At 35.4% G+C, this 18987-nt stretch overlaps 1 protein-coding gene across 2 annotated transcripts; it reads left to right on the forward strand.

Moving 5' to 3' along the window:
* Window positions 1-1648: 1648 nt before the first annotated feature.
* LOC118482287 lies at window positions 1649-16086 on the forward strand. 2 transcript variants are annotated; one of them, XM_035978011.1, is made up of 4 exons: window positions 1652-1903; window positions 1982-2054; window positions 2145-2192; window positions 15688-16086. In XM_035978011.1, exons 1-4 carry the CDS (start codon window positions 1838-1840, stop codon window positions 15753-15755), a joined length of 255 nt encoding a protein of 84 aa, XP_035833904.1. In that variant the 5' UTR covers window positions 1652-1837; the 3' UTR covers window positions 15756-16086. The 2 variants fall into 2 exon arrangements, with proteins under 2 accessions (XP_035833903.1, XP_035833904.1); XM_035978010.1 differs by having other exon boundaries at window positions 1649-1903; window positions 1982-2192.
* Window positions 16087-18987: the final 2901 nt, after the last annotated feature.

Here is an 18987-nt window from a genome sequence, read left to right on the forward strand (position 1 = left end):
AGGTAAAGGATCCTGTAAAAAGTCCATCTTTTGTAAGAAGTGTAAGAAATAATCTTGGAATGACAAGTGTCCCTCCTATTAATTAATTCAAAAGGGTAGATTAGTAATTGTACATTTTTGTCATTTAATTGATTTACAATATAACTGAAAAAAAAACTGGCGATGAGAATTTTTAGGGATTGATCGTTTCATCTCCGATTCAGATCATCTTCTCCGACCATCTTGTTAACCTTCCGTCATCATCATCACAGTTCACGTCATCTTCTCCGATTTGAACACCTGCATCTCCGACCATCGTCACGAATTTCTTTCGTCTCCACAAATCATTCACCGTCATCGTCTTTCATCTTCGTCATCCTCATTTCTGATCGTGACTTGAATCATAGTCATGGTGTTTTAAAATCTGGGAATGTTTTGTATTGATTGTCCAGATGTTAAAACACCATGGATGTAATCACAATACAATGTTTTCTGGATTCTAGATAAAACACCATGACTTGAATCATAGTCAATTTATCCAGTTATTTTAAAACACCACGCCATGAATCTGATTATACAATGTCTCTATATAAAACACCATAACTTGAATCATAGATGTTTAAAACACCACACCATGAACAATGTCTACAGATAAAACACCATGACTTGAATCATAGTCATGGTGTTTTAAAATCTGGGAATGTTTTTGTATTGATAAAACACCACGCCATGAACAATGTCTCCTGATAAAACACCATGACTTGAATCATAGATGTTTTAAAACACCACGCCATGAACAATGTCTCCAGATAAAACACCATGACTTGAATCATAGTCATGGTGTTTTAAAATCTGGGAATGTTTTCTATTGATAAAACACTACGCCATGAACAATGTCTCCAGATAAAACACCATGACTTGAATCATAAGCGTTTAAAACACCACGACATGAACAATGTCTCCAGATAAAACACCATGACCTGAATCATAGTCAATTTATCCAGTTGTTTTAAAACACCACGCCATGAATCTGATTATAGATCTATTTATGATAAAGTATGAAGAAATTCGTTGATTTTTTGGAGATTGATGACGGTTACCATATAATTCGCTGATCTTTAGGAAGTTGATGAGGGTTTTGAAACGGTTACCATATTTGAAACGTTGGAAAAGTCACTATTGCCCTTCAATTTTTACATAAGGTCCTTCTAATTAAAACACAATTTACATTTTATACCCTATTGATCTCAACCATTAGATCAAATATCCAATGGTTTAAAACACTTCTTACCCTTCTCACATTTTAGACACTTTTTACCATATCCCTACCGGTAGGGATATGGTAAAAAGTGTCTAAAATGTGAGAAGGGTAAGAAGTGTTTTAAACCATTGGATATTTGATCTAATGGTTGAGATCAATAGGGTATAAAATGTAAATTGTGTTTTAATTAGAAGGACCTTATGTAAAAATTGAAGGGCAATAGTGACTTTTCCAACGTTTCAAATATGGTAACCGTTTCAAAACCCCCATCAATCTATTATCTATATTAAAACAAAACACTTTGATGGCCACTTGGCATTATTTTAATCCTCTAATTGCCACCTGGCAACTTAATAATCCTCACAATTGTGATTTGAGCGGCAATATACATCGATTGGAGAAGCTTCTCACATACGCTTCTTTTATAGTCTCTCTCTCTCTCATTCTCTCATACTGGGATTAGGGTTTTTTTGTTTCCATTGTTCCTCTTCATCACATAATCCCTCATTCGCATTCTGTTTGGAGAAAACCTAGCCGCAGACCATGGATTCTCATCTTCATCTTTAAGGTATTCGATTTAGGGTTCCGATTGGGATTATGACGGTGACTCGGTTTATACTTAATATTATGACGGTGATCTCTCGATCTAAATCGACTGATATGGTAAATCAAATTTGTTTTTTGTAGATTTATATCTTAAATTTTGCAATACTTATTGATGAATCTTGATGTTATAATCAGACGAACTATGGTTTCTCTTCATCTCTCTGCTCTACTTCTTCACTCATTCAATTCAACCTTCTTCATCAGAGAGGTTTGATTTATCATTTTTATATCTCAAAATCATTGTTGATTTACTTTTATTTAGTAACTAATCTTTGGTATCTCTCTGTCGTTCATCAAGTCGCCGCTACCTTCGCCGTATTTTTGTCTGGATTTGTCCCGATTGTAGGTACGACTCCTTTTACCTATACTAAATCTGATGCTTGATTATGCTACTTTTCTTTTTTTGATTGTAATACCTTTTTGATTTAGGGTTTTAAACCAGAAGTTGTCGGGTTCTATGAAAAAAGTTGTATGATTAGCTGTATGAAAAATTTGTAGGGTTTTAATAATGGCTGACTTGGAATTAAGTAGTTTTCATTATATGTGAATGTACTACAATAACATGAAACTATGATTGGAGGTTGGCGAAGCGAATCGTTGGTACTCCATTCTGAGCCGCAACCGACAACCACTCATCTTGGCATGGTGCTGATGCACAAGGTCAATTTTGAGTCATTTCATTGTTTATGTGATTATACTCTGTTTAAATCTGTTTTAACTTTTGAGTCATTTCTCCTAATTTACATAGAAGTGGAAATAGCCATGGCACATCATGCTTTGTGCTTCTACAGTCTAGAAACCACAAGGCATATATCAATGATCAGTGTGAGTTGGTTTATTATGGTTGAATATTTTTTATTTATAGTTTTTAGTAATGATTTTATTCAAAATTATATGTATCTTTGATGAATTGAATACCTGTAGTGTTTTAATGTCAAATGGGTCATATAAAAATGTTTGTGAAAAGGGAAACAAGTAGGCTGGTGAAATTGGTTAAGGTGGTTCAAAGCCATTTTTTGTCTCAAGCGGGTGAAATAATAATATTTGAAAAGGGGATTTGTTGAAATGGGATGAACGAGTTGAAAGTACTTCAAATTCTGTTTAAAATGTTTGCAAACGTTTGTGTATTAATAAATTAATTAATATATTGACCGTCCTTCCAAAAGGCAGATATTTTAGATGAATTTGGATCACCATTCAAATCCATACCTACCTTGCCGCAATAATCGCCGATGCGCATAGATACTTTGTTCCCAGTGAAACGCAATCAACGATTTTTACAAACTAATCAGAGCACAAACTTGGATTGATTAATAGCCCTGCCATCATCATCAGTCTTCTCAATATCTCTCTGTCGTTGATCCATCGCCTCACTGTAAGTCTTTGATCTAAGCTAATCAATCGATCGTTGCATGTTTAGATCTTTGTTGTTTCCTTTCTTATTGTTTTGATTGAAGATCCCTAATTTCTGATTTGCATGACCGTTTTATTGTAGTTTAAAGGTAACAATTGTATATATCATATGCTAATGTTTCGATGAGCTAGCATAGATGTTGTATCTACGTCGTTTTGTTGAAGATTTACTCCAGTTTGATTGATAAAAAAGTGGTTGTGGATATATAGTTGGTTGGGATATTTTATGGATTATTCAAATTTTTGTAGATGTTGCTTGGTGATTATTCAGTCGATCGATTGAATACTTTTAATTAAATGTGTTGTAGATTTACCAAAAGTTGGTGTTCATTTATGGATTGATTTGAGGAAAGTTGAAAAAATATAGCCTAAATTAATGTTTTTTAAAAAAATTCTCTATCAATGTATAAGTAAGTTTTTTTGCTGATACTTTTTTGACCGAGCATTTTGTTGGATTAGGTTATTTTGTTTGAATTTGCAAATCAATTTCATGCAAATTTATTAATAAGTTTTTAGTTTTAGGTTGTATTTTATTTGCCGTTTTTGTTTATGTTGATAATCATTGTTTTGTATAGATGATATAGGAGGTTTAAGCATTGAAAAGATATTACTTGGTACCATTTTTGTCCTTTTTAGTTAATTATTTTTTTGTTTGACATGTCTAGGAGAACATTTTGTGTGCAAGGTTGTCCCACTGTATTAGTTACATTTTGTTCTACCAACTTATCTAAAAGAGAAAAGTGTAACAGGCTAAATGGTTCCAGTTAAAACGAGTACTTGTGGTGCAGGTTAGGTTGTGTTGATCAAAACACAATTTCATCCCAACTCTTGAAGTACAACAAATTCTTAGGGTGACTATATGCCAATAAAAAAGAGACCCAAGTAACACTTATATTATTTTAATAAAATAATATAGCTTTCTGAACAAAATGATATAGTAGGTTCATACCGCTAACATATAGGTGCATATTAAAACCTTATATATATTTTCTTCATCTACCCTCTTATGTGGAATCAAATTTCAAGTCATGAGAGTTGCGAATGCTAATTCTGTTTCACCTTTTCTCTCTTTCGGTGCATAAGGTATCGCTTTTGTCATTGAATCAGTAACAAAAGACGGAATCATTGATATCCATTCTTGAGACTTCATTTGCTGCAGGGTAGCACATGGAGTGTTGTTCTTTTGATCACCAATTTTGTAAATTTGTGCATATGAAGTAACAACGGATGGAGTCATTGATACTAATTTTGCCTTTGCTACATTTCCGTCTATTTTGGCATGCGAACCAAGGAAAAATTGCACAATTGGTAAGTAAATTTGTGCTACTAATATATTTGTTATTTTTGTTCACAATACTGTTTGACCGAAACATACTTGTATTATTTCTTTAATTGTACTAATTATGTTAATTTTTTTAGATATCAACCACCATTGCTAGCACGTCAGGTGGTGGTGGCAACTGAATTTGAGTTTGAAGGAGGTATGTCATCTGTTTCATCCGCACCATAACAAACTAGCCACATCAAATATCATTTAATGTATCAACCATTGGTACCAAAAAACGGGGAAAATCTGGTACCGGTTCGATGCCGTAACCGGTGTTTTACCCAAAAATTACCGGTATCATACTGGTACCGAAAAACGGGGAAAATAGGTACCAATACCGAATATACTCGGTACGGTTCGGTACGGGTACCCGGTACCAAATGCTCATCACTCTTAACTGTAACTTGATAATAGGTCCATGGCATTGGTTCGTGTAACAACTGTCACGAAAATCGATAATTAGGATGGTAATTAGCTATTAAGGAAACCCTAATTGAGAAACCCAAATAATTCCGTTCTAACCCTAAAATTTTCATAACAATCGGAATCAGGATCAGGGCCCCTAAAACTCAGGGGGGTTAAACCCTAGTGGACGTTTATCCTCTAAATTTGCTGTAGAAACGAAATTTGTTCGTTTAACTTACTCAGCAAGGCTATCTAGGACACGAAACAACCTAGGCTAAGAAATAGACCCGTCGCGCCACGCGACGGGTACACATGTCTTCTTCGCGTGGCGCGAGGGAGGACATTTTTCAGGTATAAATAGGGGACGTTGGCACTTGAATTTTGGTGTTCATTCGACGTCCAAATTCTCTGTAACCATCGAGTTATAGACGAAACAGTTCACAACACACACGATTATCGAAACGCTGCCGCAATCAGGGTAATAACTCGATCGCTATTACGATTCAACGTCCGATTGATTATAACTATCCAGCGATTGTCCTAGTGCTGCTCAAATGAGCTTGTACTTTGATTATTCGTCGTGATTTCGACTTGAATATTAGAGTGCTGTTCGAATTCGGACTATGCTCTGTTATTCGTTGCGAATCCGATTGAATTATCGAGTATTGCACTGATTAATCGTTGTGAAGGTTTAATCTCGTGAATTGACGTAATTGCTGTATTAGTTACTAACCTGCCTGTGTGTGCATTGTGTTAAATTAGGTTTAATCAAGGCTAATCAGTAGGCTTATATCTATTGCTCGTTAATCTGCAATGTGAGTCATTCTCCTTTTTAAACTGTTTTCTCACAGTTTGTGAGTAAGTATTACAATACCTCAAATTATTTTCAAAGGTTATAATTACAGGGATTAAGTCTTTGTAATCACCAAATTACAGCTGGTATGTGGGGTATTGTGCACATTACTATTTTTATCACTCTAGGTGAGTGAGTATCACTCTATGTGAGTGAACCGTCACTATTGGGGCGACGGGACCCAATAGTGGTATGACCACAGTCACAGATCCGGTCGAGTGACAAATACCCATTCTTGATAATTGGTTGATAGAAACATTGTAATCGCTCTTAATACTGTAAATTAATAACTAACGGGTCGTTTTAGAAAACAGAATGATTCACTCAGTATTTCCCCGCTGACAAAACCTTTTTCAAACATGTTTCAGGTGATCTGTGTGATCCAGGAAAAGTGCAGTAAAGCACTATCAAGCTCAAGAAGTGGCTCAGTGTAAATAAACCAATAAAACGTGTTTTGAAAAATAAAGATTTCTGTGTGAAATCAACTTATTGTAAATTATGGGATTTATCCCTTAAAACTTTGTGTAATATATTAAACGAGCATTTTACGGTGAAAAGATCCTGTAATAAAAGACTTCCGCTGCCGCATAAATTAAATACCACGGGTATCACCGGGAACTGCTCGACGGCCCCCGACTCCGTCCAGGGTGGGTCGGGGAGCCGTGACAGTGAAGGTGGTATCAGAGCTAATTACTAGTAATTAATAACTATTGAGCCACTGATCGAGCCACTGATTTAAGCCTATTACGGAATTAAGTATTTGACAAAATACTTAATCCTATTAGTTATCATTCTGTGATTATTTGTTTTATCAACTGATTATTTGATAGTTATAGTATGGGTAAACAAAAGCTGTCTGCTATCTACCACAAACTAGATGTTGCATTTTCTTCTAAAAACCCAGTAAATTTAGAAGAAGGAATCTTTGTTCGCAAGGCAAACTATGAAAATCCTCTTTCCCCAGAGAAAAGGGATTCGATACTTAAAAAGAGTCAGGAGAAAAAGAAACCCCGAACCAAGAGAGTTAGGTTTAACCCAGAAGTCCAAGAGTTGGGTAATAGTACACCATGGGAAGATAAAATAGACAAGAAATGGGCAAATCTCTATATGCTAGCTACTGTAGCAGAAAATGCTAATTTCTAAATATCCGATAAGTTGGGTCTAGTAAGAGAAATCACAATCCAGTAAATAAATAAAGTCCTAGCGTGTTTATTTCTGTTGTCCTTTGTATAAATTGGTATGCAATAAAAACCTCAGTGTTTGTTTGTTAAACTTTGTTCCAAAGTTTTAACATTGCATTCTTGTATTTTGCATATATACTATGCAGCATGAATGAGATGTCGGAAGCATTCCAGAATCTCAACTTATATCCAGTGCCTATCGAAGTCTCTCACGACTTTACTGGTTACATTGCTGACATAGAAGAACCTGTGGAATTCAAAGCTCCATCGTTGGAAAAAGCCAAACCTAAAAAGAAAAGAAGATACGTAGGGTGGAGGAAAGTACGCCGTAGGAAACCAACTACTAGGAGACTTCCTAAAATAGAAAATCCTGTGAGCATGAACAAGGGAAAGGAAATAGAAACTGGAGAAAGTTCGAAACCACCAGAAAAGGAAATAGGAATAGATCTTAAGCAAAAGGGAATAGAAATTGGCGAAAGCTCTAAACAGTCTGAGGAAATCACGTTCCAGGACGAAATAAATCGCCTACTGGATAATTGTGATGTTCTAGAGCCTATCAATGATAATCTTTTCTCTTATCCTATTACAGCCCAATTCCCACTAAATCTAGGACCAGCTATTCCAGACCCACTAGTCCACACTAGACCATTAGGCCAAATGGAGGAATGGTGGACTAATGACTGGCAATTCCAAAATATAGTTAATAGTCCCTATAGTTTTCTCCCACAGTTTGATCCAGAACCTATCCCTAATCCGCCAATGAGCTATGAAAATTTAGCTGAGTTACGTCAGTTCGGTGAAGAACTGATAGGCACCGGGAATAGGATCAGGGAAATGGGGGAGCAGATCTCTTGAAAGTATGACGAGAGGGAGCGTCGTTACTAAAAAACTGCCAGTGGACCAAAAGATAGGAAGGGCTGGAAAAAGTTTGTCTGTATTATAACTAATATAGTAAAAACTGATTCTGTAAAATGGGCAATAAAACCTTGTAAGATATGGTGTGTACGGAGGCATATACAATATACAATAACAAAATGAAAGTCGAGAAATCGACAATTTTGGTTATGTTTGTATGTTGTAGTAATTTATATGTTCATCTGTGCTAAATTTGTTATTAAGTTAGACACTAATAATTCCTACTAATTAGCAGATGGAAAACGTTAACAATGAACCAATTAATGAAGTAAATCAATCTGAGCAAGAACAGGAAGATCAATATATAACCCGATAAGATATTGAGCACTTTATCGCCCAAGGGATAGCTAATGCTATTCCAGAAATTATAGCTGCTGTTCAGAAACCTGCCGAACCACAATTAATTCCTAGTAAACGTATTCCAGAAGATAACGGCAGTAACAGCATAAATGGAGGCGGTAATCATGATGATCATGATCCGCAACAGGCCCCACTCCCTAAGAGAATAAAAGCTGCAACGCCTGGTTGCACTTACAAGGAATTTCTTGCTTGCAAACCCGCAGAATTTGCAGGTAATGAAGGGGCAACTGCAACACTGCGTTGGTTAGAGAAAATCGAGGCAGTAATTACAATAAGCAAATGTGCCGAAGAGGATCAAGTGATGTATGCATCAAATCTGTTCAAAGAAGGAGCACTCGAATGGTGGAACACGGTCCTCCAGGCAAAAGGAAGAAGGGTAGCCTATGCAATGAATTGGGAAGAATTTAAGAGTCTGGTAGAAAGAAAATTATGTCCCGAATACGAGAAGGAACAAATGGCAAACAAGTTCCTGAGTCATCGTATGTTAGGTGTAGATTGCCGAGGCTATACTTCGACATTCTTTGAATACGCAAGGGTAGTGCCAACACTGGCTTCGCCAGAACCGGTACTTATCTCTCGTTACATCTGGGGGTTAATTAGTGAAATCCGAAACATCGTTAAAGCTGCGAGACCTCGTACTATTGACGATAGCTAATACCCTAACGGATGAGTTGGTACGCACAAGAGAGGAAGATCGTAAGAAGGAAATAGCTCAGAAGATTGCCCAAGGGTTTCGTATGGGTAATATCAAGAAAAGAGGAACAGGGCAATCCTCATCACCTCCTTTCTGCAAAACTTGCAAAAAGAAGCATTATGGACAATGCAACATGGTTTGCAATTTTTGCAAGACCAAAGGACATCGGGAAGAAGACTGCAGGAAGAAAACAAGAATTTGCTATAATTGCAGAGAAAGAGGTCATTTCCAATTTGAATGTCCTAAATTAGCTAAACCTGTAGCCAACCAAACCAAACCAGCTGAAGGAGCAACCAAGAGAAATGCGCGGGCATTTCAGCTAACCACACAAGAGGCCGAACTCATTCCAGATGTGATAGCTGGTACGTTCCTAGTACATGATGTGTTTGCAAAAGTATTATTTGACTCTGGTGCGAACCAAAGTTTTATTAATACTTCATTCTGTCAAGCTCTTAAGTTACCTTTAACCACTCTTAGGCAAATTTTCACAGTCGAAACCGCAGAAGGAAATTCTGTGAACATAGATAAAATCTGGCAAGAAGGAAAAATAGAATTATTAGGCCATAAGTTTTCTGCAAATCTGTTACCAATGAATTTAGCCGGATTCGATGTAGTATTAGGAATGGATTGGTTAATAGCCAACCATGCACGAATCCTATGTGATAAAAATGCAGTAGAAATTCAAACCCCTTCAGGAGAGGTAATTTTAATTACTGGAGATAAACCTCGAAAGCCATTAAAATCCATATCAGTAATGAAATTGGCTAGTTATTCGAGGAAACAGGAAATGGTGTATATGATTTCAGTAATCATTAACACTAAAGATAAGGAACTTCAGGACATCCCCGTAGTCTCAGAATACCCAGACGTTTTTCCAGAAGAATTACCTGGATTACCACCTGATAGAGAAGTAGAGTTTAGAATTCATTTAATTCCAGGTACTGCATCAATAGCCAAAGCACCATATGGATTAGCACCTACTGAAATGCTAGAATTGAAAAAGCAGTTAGATGAATTACTAAGCAAAGGATTCATACAACCGAGTTCATCCCCTTGGGGTGCACCAGTGTTGTTTGTGAAAAAGAAAGATGGATCGATGAGAATGTGTATCGATTATAGGGAATTGAATAAAGTTACGATTAAGAATCGATACCCATTACCTAGGATTGATGATCTTTTTGATCAATTACAAGGAGCTAGGTACTTCTCAAAGATAGATTTAAGATCCGGATACCATCAGTTGAAAGTACAAGAAGAAGACATACCTAAAACTGCTTTCAGAACTAGGTACGGTCATTATGAGTTTACAGTCATGCCCTTTGGATTAACGAATGCCCCAGCAGCATTCATGGACATGATGAATCGAATCTGTAAACCATACTTGGACAAATTTGTGATCGTTTTCATCGACGATATACTTATTTATTCCAAAAGCCAAAAAGAACATTGTGAACACTTGCATGCACTCTTAACTTTGTTAAGAAAAGAAAGGCTTTATGCCAAATTCTCGAAGTGTGAATTTTGGCTGCAAGAAGTACAATTCTTAGGTCATGTGGTAAATCATGAAGGTATCCATGTAGATCCTGCTAAGATAGAAGCAATTACAAAGTGGAAAGTCCCACAAACAGCTATGGAGATAAGAAGTTTTCTAGGCTTAGCTGGATACTATAGACGATTTATCAAAGATTTTTCTAAGATAGCCATACCATTAACTAAGTTAACCTGTAAAGCTGCTAAGTTTGAATGGGGACCTAGACAAGAAGAAGCCTTTAAGATTTTAAAGCATAGATTGACGAATGCACCAATCTTAGCTTTACCCGAAGGAACAGAAGATTTTGAAGTATATTGTGATGCTTCAAGATTAGGCTATGGATGTGTGTTAATGCAACGCAAGAAGGTAATTGCGCATGCTTCTAGACAATTGAAAAAGCACGAAGAAAATTATACGACTCATGATCTAGAATTAGGAGCCATAATTTTTGCCCTTAAGATATGGAGACATTATCTGTATGGAAGTAAGTTTACTGTTTATACAGATCATAAAAGTTTAAGATATATATTTGGGCAAAAAGAGTTAAACATGAGGCAAAGAAGATGGATGGAGATGTTGAGCGACTACGACTGTGATATTCAATATCACGAAGGAAAGACAAATGTAGTTGCAGATGCCTTAAGTCGTAAGTACCATGAGAAACAGAAACGAGTCCGTGCTCTGAGATTAAATCTCCAAGTAGATTTAATAGCACAAATAAAAGAAGTTCAGAAAACAGCAATCAAAGACGATGCTGAAGGAATGAAAGGTTACCTAAAAGAACTAGAACAAGGAAATGATGGAATTTGGAAATTCCATAAGAAACGAATTTGGGTACCTAAGCAAGGAGAATTAAGAAATAAGATTTTAGAAGAAGCTCATAAATCTAGGTATACCATGCACCCAGGAAATAATAAAATGTACCAAGATTTAAGGAATAATTTCTGGTGGATAGGAATGAAAAAGGATATAGCCGAATACGTATCCAAGTGCTTAACTTGTTCGCAAGTTAAAGCTGAACATCAGAAACCTTCAGGACTACTACAACAGTTAGAAATGCCTGTATGGAAATGGGAACTCATAACAATGGATTTTGTTACAAAGTTACCCAAAACCAAAAGAGGTAATGATGCGATTTGGGTAATCATAGACCGATTAACCAAGTCAGCTCATTTCCTACCAATTAAAGAAACCTTTAGCATGGAAAGGTTAGCACAACTGTACGTGGACGAAGTAGTATCCCTACATGGAGTCCCGCTCTCCATTGTATCGGATAGAGATAGTCGTTTTACATCTCATTTCTAGACATGTTTTCAGAAAGCAATGGGAACTCGACTAAATCTAAGTACTGCTTATCATCCACAAACAGACGGACAAAGTGAAAGGACAATACAAACTCTAGAAGACATGCTCCGAGCATGTGTAATTGACTTTGGTGGTAATTGGGATAGCCATTTGCCATTAATCGAATTCTCCTATAACAATAGTTATCATTCAAGCATCGAAGCTGCACCATTCGAAGCACTGTACGGACGTAAGTGCAGAACTCCAGTGTGTTGGGCAGAAATCGGAGAAAGTCAATTATCAGGTCCTGAAATTGTACAAGAAACTACTGACAAGATAACTCAGATCAAGGAAAGACTGAAAACAGCTCGAGATCGTCAGAAAAGCTATGCAGACAATCGTCGCAAGCCTTTAGAATTTCAAGTCGAAGATAAAGTACTTTTAAAAGTTTCTCCTTGGAAAGGAGTAGTACGATTCGGTAAGAAAGGAAAGCTGAGTCCCAGATACGTAGGACCATTTCCAATAAGCCAACGAATAGGACCAGTTGCGTATCGTTTACAACTACCAGAAGAATTATCTGGAGTACATGATGTATTTCATGTATCCAATCTCAAGAAATGTCTATCAGATGAGTCCCTGGTAGTACCTCTTCAAGATGCAGAGGTGAACGAAAAGTTGAAGTTTATAGAGAAACCACTACAGATCGAAGATAGAAAAGTCAAATTTCTCAAACATCAACGACTGGTGTTGGTCAAAGTCAAATGGAATTCAAGGAGAGGACCAGAATACACTTGGGAGCTAGAATCAGAAATGAAGCGCAAATATCCTCATTTATTCCAATAAATCTCGAGGACGAGATTTTTCTTAAGGTGGGGAGGATGTAACAACTGTCACGAAAATCGATAATTAGGATGGTAATTAGCTATTAAGGAAACCCTAATTGAGAAACCCAAATAATTCCGCATAAACCCTAAAATTTTCATAACAATCGGAATCAGGATCAGGGCCCCTAAAACTCAGGGGGGTTAAACCCTAGTGGACGTTTATCCTCTAAATTTGCTGTAGAAACGAAATTTGTTCGTTTAACTTACTCAGCAAGGCTATCTAGGACACGAAACAACCTAGGCTAAGAAATAGACCCGTCGCGCCACGCGACGGGTACACATGTCTTCTTCGCGTGGCGCGAGGGAGGACATTTTTCAGGTATAAATAGGGGACGTTGGCACTTGAATTTTGGTGTTCATTCGACGTCCAAATTCTCTGTAACCATCGAGTTATAGACGAAACAGTTCACAACACACACGATTATCGAAACGCTGCCGCAATCAGGGTAATAACTCGATCGCTATTACGATTCAACGTCCGATTGATTATAACTATCCAGCGATTGTCCTAGTGCTGCTCAAATGAGCTTGTACTTTGATTATTCGTCGTGATTTCGACTTGAATATTAGAGTGCTGTTCGAATTCGGACTATGCTCTGTTATTCGTTGCGAATCCGATTGAATTATCGAGTATTGCACTGATTAATCGTTGTGAAGGTTTAATCTCGTGAATTGACGTAATTGCTGTATTAGTTACTAACCTGCCTGTGTGTGCATTGTGTTAAATTAGGTTTAATCAAGGCTAATCAGTAGGCTTATATCTATTGCTCGTTAATCTGCAATGTGAGTCATTCTCCTTTTTAAACTGTTTTCTCACAGTTTGTGAGTAAGTATTACAATACCTCAAATTATTTTCAAAGGTTATAATTACAGGGATTAAGTCTTTGTAATCACCAAATTACAGCTGGTATGTGGGGTATTGTGCACATTACTATTTTTATCACTCTAGGTGAGTGAGTATCACTCTATGTGAGTGAACCGTCACTATTGGGGCGACGGGACCCAATAGTGGTATGACCACAGTCACAGATCCGGTCGAGTGACAAATACCCATTCTTGATAATTGGTTGATAGAAACATTGTAATCGCTCTTAATACTGTAAATTAATAACTAACGGGTCGTTTTAGAAAACAGAATGATTCACTCAGTATTTCCCCGCTGACAAAACCTTTTTCAAACATGTTTCAGGTGATCTGTGTGATCCAGGAAAAGTGCAGTAAAGCACTATCAAGCTCAAGAAGTGGCTCAGTGTAAATAAACCAATAAAACGTGTTTTGAAAAATAAAGATTTCTGTGTGAAATCAACTTATTGTAAATTATGGGATTTATCCCTTAAAACTTTGTGTAATATATTAAACGAGCATTTTACGGTGAAAAGATCCTGTAATAAAAGACTTCCGCTGCCGCATAAATTAAATACCACGGGTATCACCGGGAACTGCTCGACGGCCCCCGACTCCGTCCAGGGTGGGTCGGGGAGCCGTGACAGTTCGCGACAATTAAAAAATCATTACGGTAAATTGTTGATTTAGTTTTCTGACTTATAATGATAAATTGAAATAAATCAAGCCACTTTCATATATATATATATATATATATATATATTATTTAAAAGTTACTACAACTTTATGCTAACATAAAGGAAGGGGATACGTAGAGAGCAAAATAAAAAAAAAAGTAATGTTGCTGCTCTTACCAACATACTAATTTCCCATGATTCTATGATATAAGTGATTTTAATATTTATCTTTTATAAATTTATAAGTTTTAGGGTAAGGCCTTTCAAAGAAATAAGCTGCTCAAGAATTTAAGATTAGGAAATTGCAGGCACGGGTATGCAACACAAATACAACTATGATATTCTTAAAAATAAAATGTAAAAATATAGATAGTATCGTTTATTATGTTTAATATCTAAAATCGTTCCTTTACATATGATACAGAACTTATTTGTGTGAAAGTTTTGATTAGGGAGGTAGAAGAAGAGAAGGAAGAGTTTATGGCAAAACTACAGGTGAATTACTCCTCCAGCTTAGTGGTTAACTTATTATTAGAGGTGGCAAAATAGAACGATGGGATAATGGGTCAAGACATGTTTTAGGGGATTTCAATAAACATGAAATGTAGCTAAAGATACTGACGCATTAGGTAAAGCCGAGTAGAAAGGGACACATTAGCTAAGTATTAATAGGATCCAGATGCTTTATAAGTCTCTTTATATCTCACACGTATATATCTCGATTTCTTTATATGATTTTAATTATAGATTAGTCATTAATAATTAATCTTTAGAACTAACGTGCATTTGGCTAAGATCACTGGGTATTATAACATGTACAAGAGGAATATTTAAATGACCTTAAATTGTTGAATGTAACAATTTTTGGTGGGGAGGAAAACAATGGGTTGGATCAAATTTGAATTGACCAGATCCGGATCGGGTTTGTAATAGGCAAGAATTAATCAACTAAATAAAAATAAATAAAATCCAGAAATAAAAAAAATATGAAACAAAATAAATATTGTAAAAAATGTAGCAATCTGGTTGAGGTAAAAACATCTGATTGCTCAAAACTTTCATCTAACGATTGGGCAACTCATTCTACTCACAACAGGTTTGCTTGGGTTTGAAATTCAATAAAAAATAGTGTTGCAGCCGAGTTTATTTATAAAGCTTTACAACAAGATCCTGCTATTAAAGTTGTCCAAAAAGTTGCAATAAATGACTCATGAATTCACCTCATTTATAAATCAAATTGTTCAGCAGGTAAGTTTTACACGAAATAGTTGATACAATATGACAAGAATCATTATTACAAGGCGAATAATTTGGCGTGTTGTTTAGAAATGAATGTTGTGCGATATTGATTGATTGATCTCTACTATGTCCATAAGTGATTATTGGCTGTAGAGATGGATATTTTTTATTCATACGCTGATGTGAAATTACAATATATATTGATCATTTTTATTTATGATCTATGTGCAAACAGTTTATCTACTTAAAGGTAGATATTGGGCGATACAAGAGACAAGAAGATTAAGTGAGCATAATCTATAATGGATAGCGGAAGTACGCAACATCCGACGAGCTTGAAGGAGAAGAATTGGTGTTGAGAGTGACAAGTGGTGATTAGATACAAATGAAGCTGCTTAAGATGATTGATCGAGTATTGCAAGGATCTATGTGCTTAGATTGGAGGCTGCTGGCATGTTGAGTTTATCCTCTTCTGTTTTCCTTTTAAACTTGAGCACTCTTCAACTTATATTCTTTTTTTAGGCATGTAATCTCATAATGGCATGCGTCTATAGTGCGGCTACGAGCCAGACAAGACGCTGGAATTTGTTATGTACAATGGATATTTTATAATGTACATCAAAGTTGTAAATTACATTACATTTTATAAACATTTGTTAACTGTAGCCATGAAGATATGATGGAGCAATGTTCATTGGTGTTTATATATATATGACAACCGGCTAAAAAATATTCATAAAATGCAAAGATACTGAATTATCACAACCAACTAACATTTGGCATGTATGGAGGATGAGAAATAATGTGGTCTTTAATTAAACCCAGGTGTCCGTGGCTAAGGTTGTCGAAGAAGTGAAGATCATGGGGTTTTTGTGGATAATGAATTGCCCAAGTAAAAGCATAATATAATATAATTTAAGAACATACAGTATAACATTTTGTATCGGTTTACGAAACATTTTTTAACTGAGATCTTATTAAGAGTTAAAAGGTAATAAGCTTTACACGAAAACTATGAATACACATGGAGACAAAGCTAGGATATTGATGAAACGGAACAAATAAATTATCGTGGGAAGGGAAAGAAGATACTAACGAGTTTCAAAATGTTGTTTATGTACCTTTTTTTATTGAAAACTAAATTTACCTATCCCGGGATGTTCCCGGCTTGAATTGGACAGGTTTGGAATGGACACAAAATGCCAAATAATTTTTTTTCAGCTTACATTATAAGGGGGGGTCCATCATAATAATTCTAATAATTTTTGAAAATGTAGGCTGGGTTGGAAAATGACAGAACTTCAGAGGAAGAGGATGGCAGAACTTCATGCTGCAGGCTGGGTTGGAAAATGGAGCTGAGTTCTTGCTGCGATATTATATGGTTCAAAACACGTTGCGAATTCTTAATCCGAACCCCTAGGGGATGTATCTATTGATAGATGGCGTCAAAAGTAAACATTTAATATCGTTACCAAGCATGTCGTATGTGTGGTAACAGTTTTGGAACAATTATTACTATATATGTTTTGTTTACAAAAACTTAGGGGCTGTTTGGTAGCCTCTTAATGACCATTCAGATGCTACCTCTTAATGGTTTAAAACCTCTGAATGAATAAGAGGTAATCTCAAGTCTGAATGGTTAAGAGGTAACCTCTGAATGGTAAATCATCATATGTCACATTCTTCTACATTCTCATAAGTAAAATTCTTAATGGTTCCATTAAGAGGTAGCCTCTTAATGACCATTCAGAGGCTACCAAACAGCCCCTTAATGTTTAACGAAAATTATGTCGATATACTTTTGGGACGTGCTCAAGTGTCTCAAAATATTTGGCTTAACAAATCAAAGTTTAACGATTCTACCTTTAAATTATTTTATGTGTTTAGTTGGTGTTTAGCCATCTGCGAAAGTCGCGGGTTCTTAGGCTAGTCTCCTATAAATCAGCGAATTTATGGTAACTGTTTCAAAACCCCCATCAATCTCCTAAAAAATCAGCGAATTTCTCGTACTGAAATAAATTCTTTGATTTCCTTCACAACAACTTTTTATAACACTATAAAGAACAGTATATTACATGATAAAACACAATAGGAAGATATAACACTATCTGTTTACTGTAAGACACTATACATAAATAAAACAATGATGATGGGGGACAAAACACTATGAAAAGGAACAGTATATTACATGATAAAAACACTATAGGAAGATATAACACTATCTGTTTACTGTAAGACACTATACAGAATAAAACACTATTGATGAGGATAAAACACTAGTAAAAGGAACAATATATTATATGATAAAACACTATAGAAAGATATAACACTATTTGTTTACTGTAAGACACTATACAGAATAAAACACTATTGATGGGGATAAAACACTATGAAAAGGAGATTAAAGATATCTGTACTTAATTTAACACTATTGACTGGGGAATATAACACTACAACAAGAACTTACCGTAAACAATTAAATGTATAGAACAAATCGAATTTGAATCACATCCCTAATATATCGCCTGATATTTTTGGCAGTTATCTTTGGAAATCAATTAATTGATAAGAATGGACAATTACTAATATACCCTTTTGAATTAATTAAGATAAGGGACACTTGTTATTCCCAAATTATTTCTCACGCTTCTCACAAAAGTTGGACTTTTTACAGGATTCTCTACCTATATATATATATATATATATATATATATATATATATTATGTATACATATGTTTAACATTTGTGAAAACGATAATAACAAATTATAAACGTGATGAGGTTTTAAATTTTTGGTTACGTCAAATAGTGATGGGTATATAAATTTTTGGTTATCTCATCTTCTTTTGATAAGTATGTTTTTATTTACTAAAGTAAAGATATTATACTAAAGTATAGGTAAGTAGATAATTAATATTAGTTATTAAAAATTAAGAATATTGAAGAGCTATATTCATGAATATAAGATTATTTCTAATATATATTAACTTCAATCATTTAATAATCTTTATATTAATTTACTTATATTTATTATATGGTTGTGGTAGCATGATAAATTGCCATATGGCATTTTGGTGAATTCATTTGATATAAGAAAATGTCATGTGGCAATTAAGTTACTCTTTTATTAGTATTAGATGTGATATGTTGTATCAAGGCACTCCCTTCAAGATCAAGCTCCTCAATTTTTTTCACTGACGTTTTCACAATCACGCCAACACCAATTTTCTGAAGATCTCGCCCGGTGTGTATTAGTGCACATGAAAAATTTGCCTCTCCACCAATTAGACCACAAAGTTTGATTTTTCTTTTATTAATGTATACCGTGATTTAATATTAGGGAAATTGACCTGTAATAATCGCTACTAGATGCCATTGGCAGTCCCACTTTTGATTATTCCCACTGTTAGTCCAACCTTTTACCTATTTTTCTTCTACCGGTCCCCCGTTTAAAAAAAACTTAACGGAGTTAAGTTTTTTTTTTTTCAAATTACAAACAGATGTCCTAAGGCTTTTGATCAGAAATCAAGTTGT

The sequence above is a fragment of the Helianthus annuus genome, chromosome 9, assembly GCF_002127325.2.
Source record: "Helianthus annuus cultivar XRQ/B chromosome 9, HanXRQr2.0-SUNRISE, whole genome shotgun sequence".
NCBI lineage: Eukaryota > Viridiplantae > Streptophyta > Magnoliopsida > Asterales > Asteraceae > Helianthus > Helianthus annuus.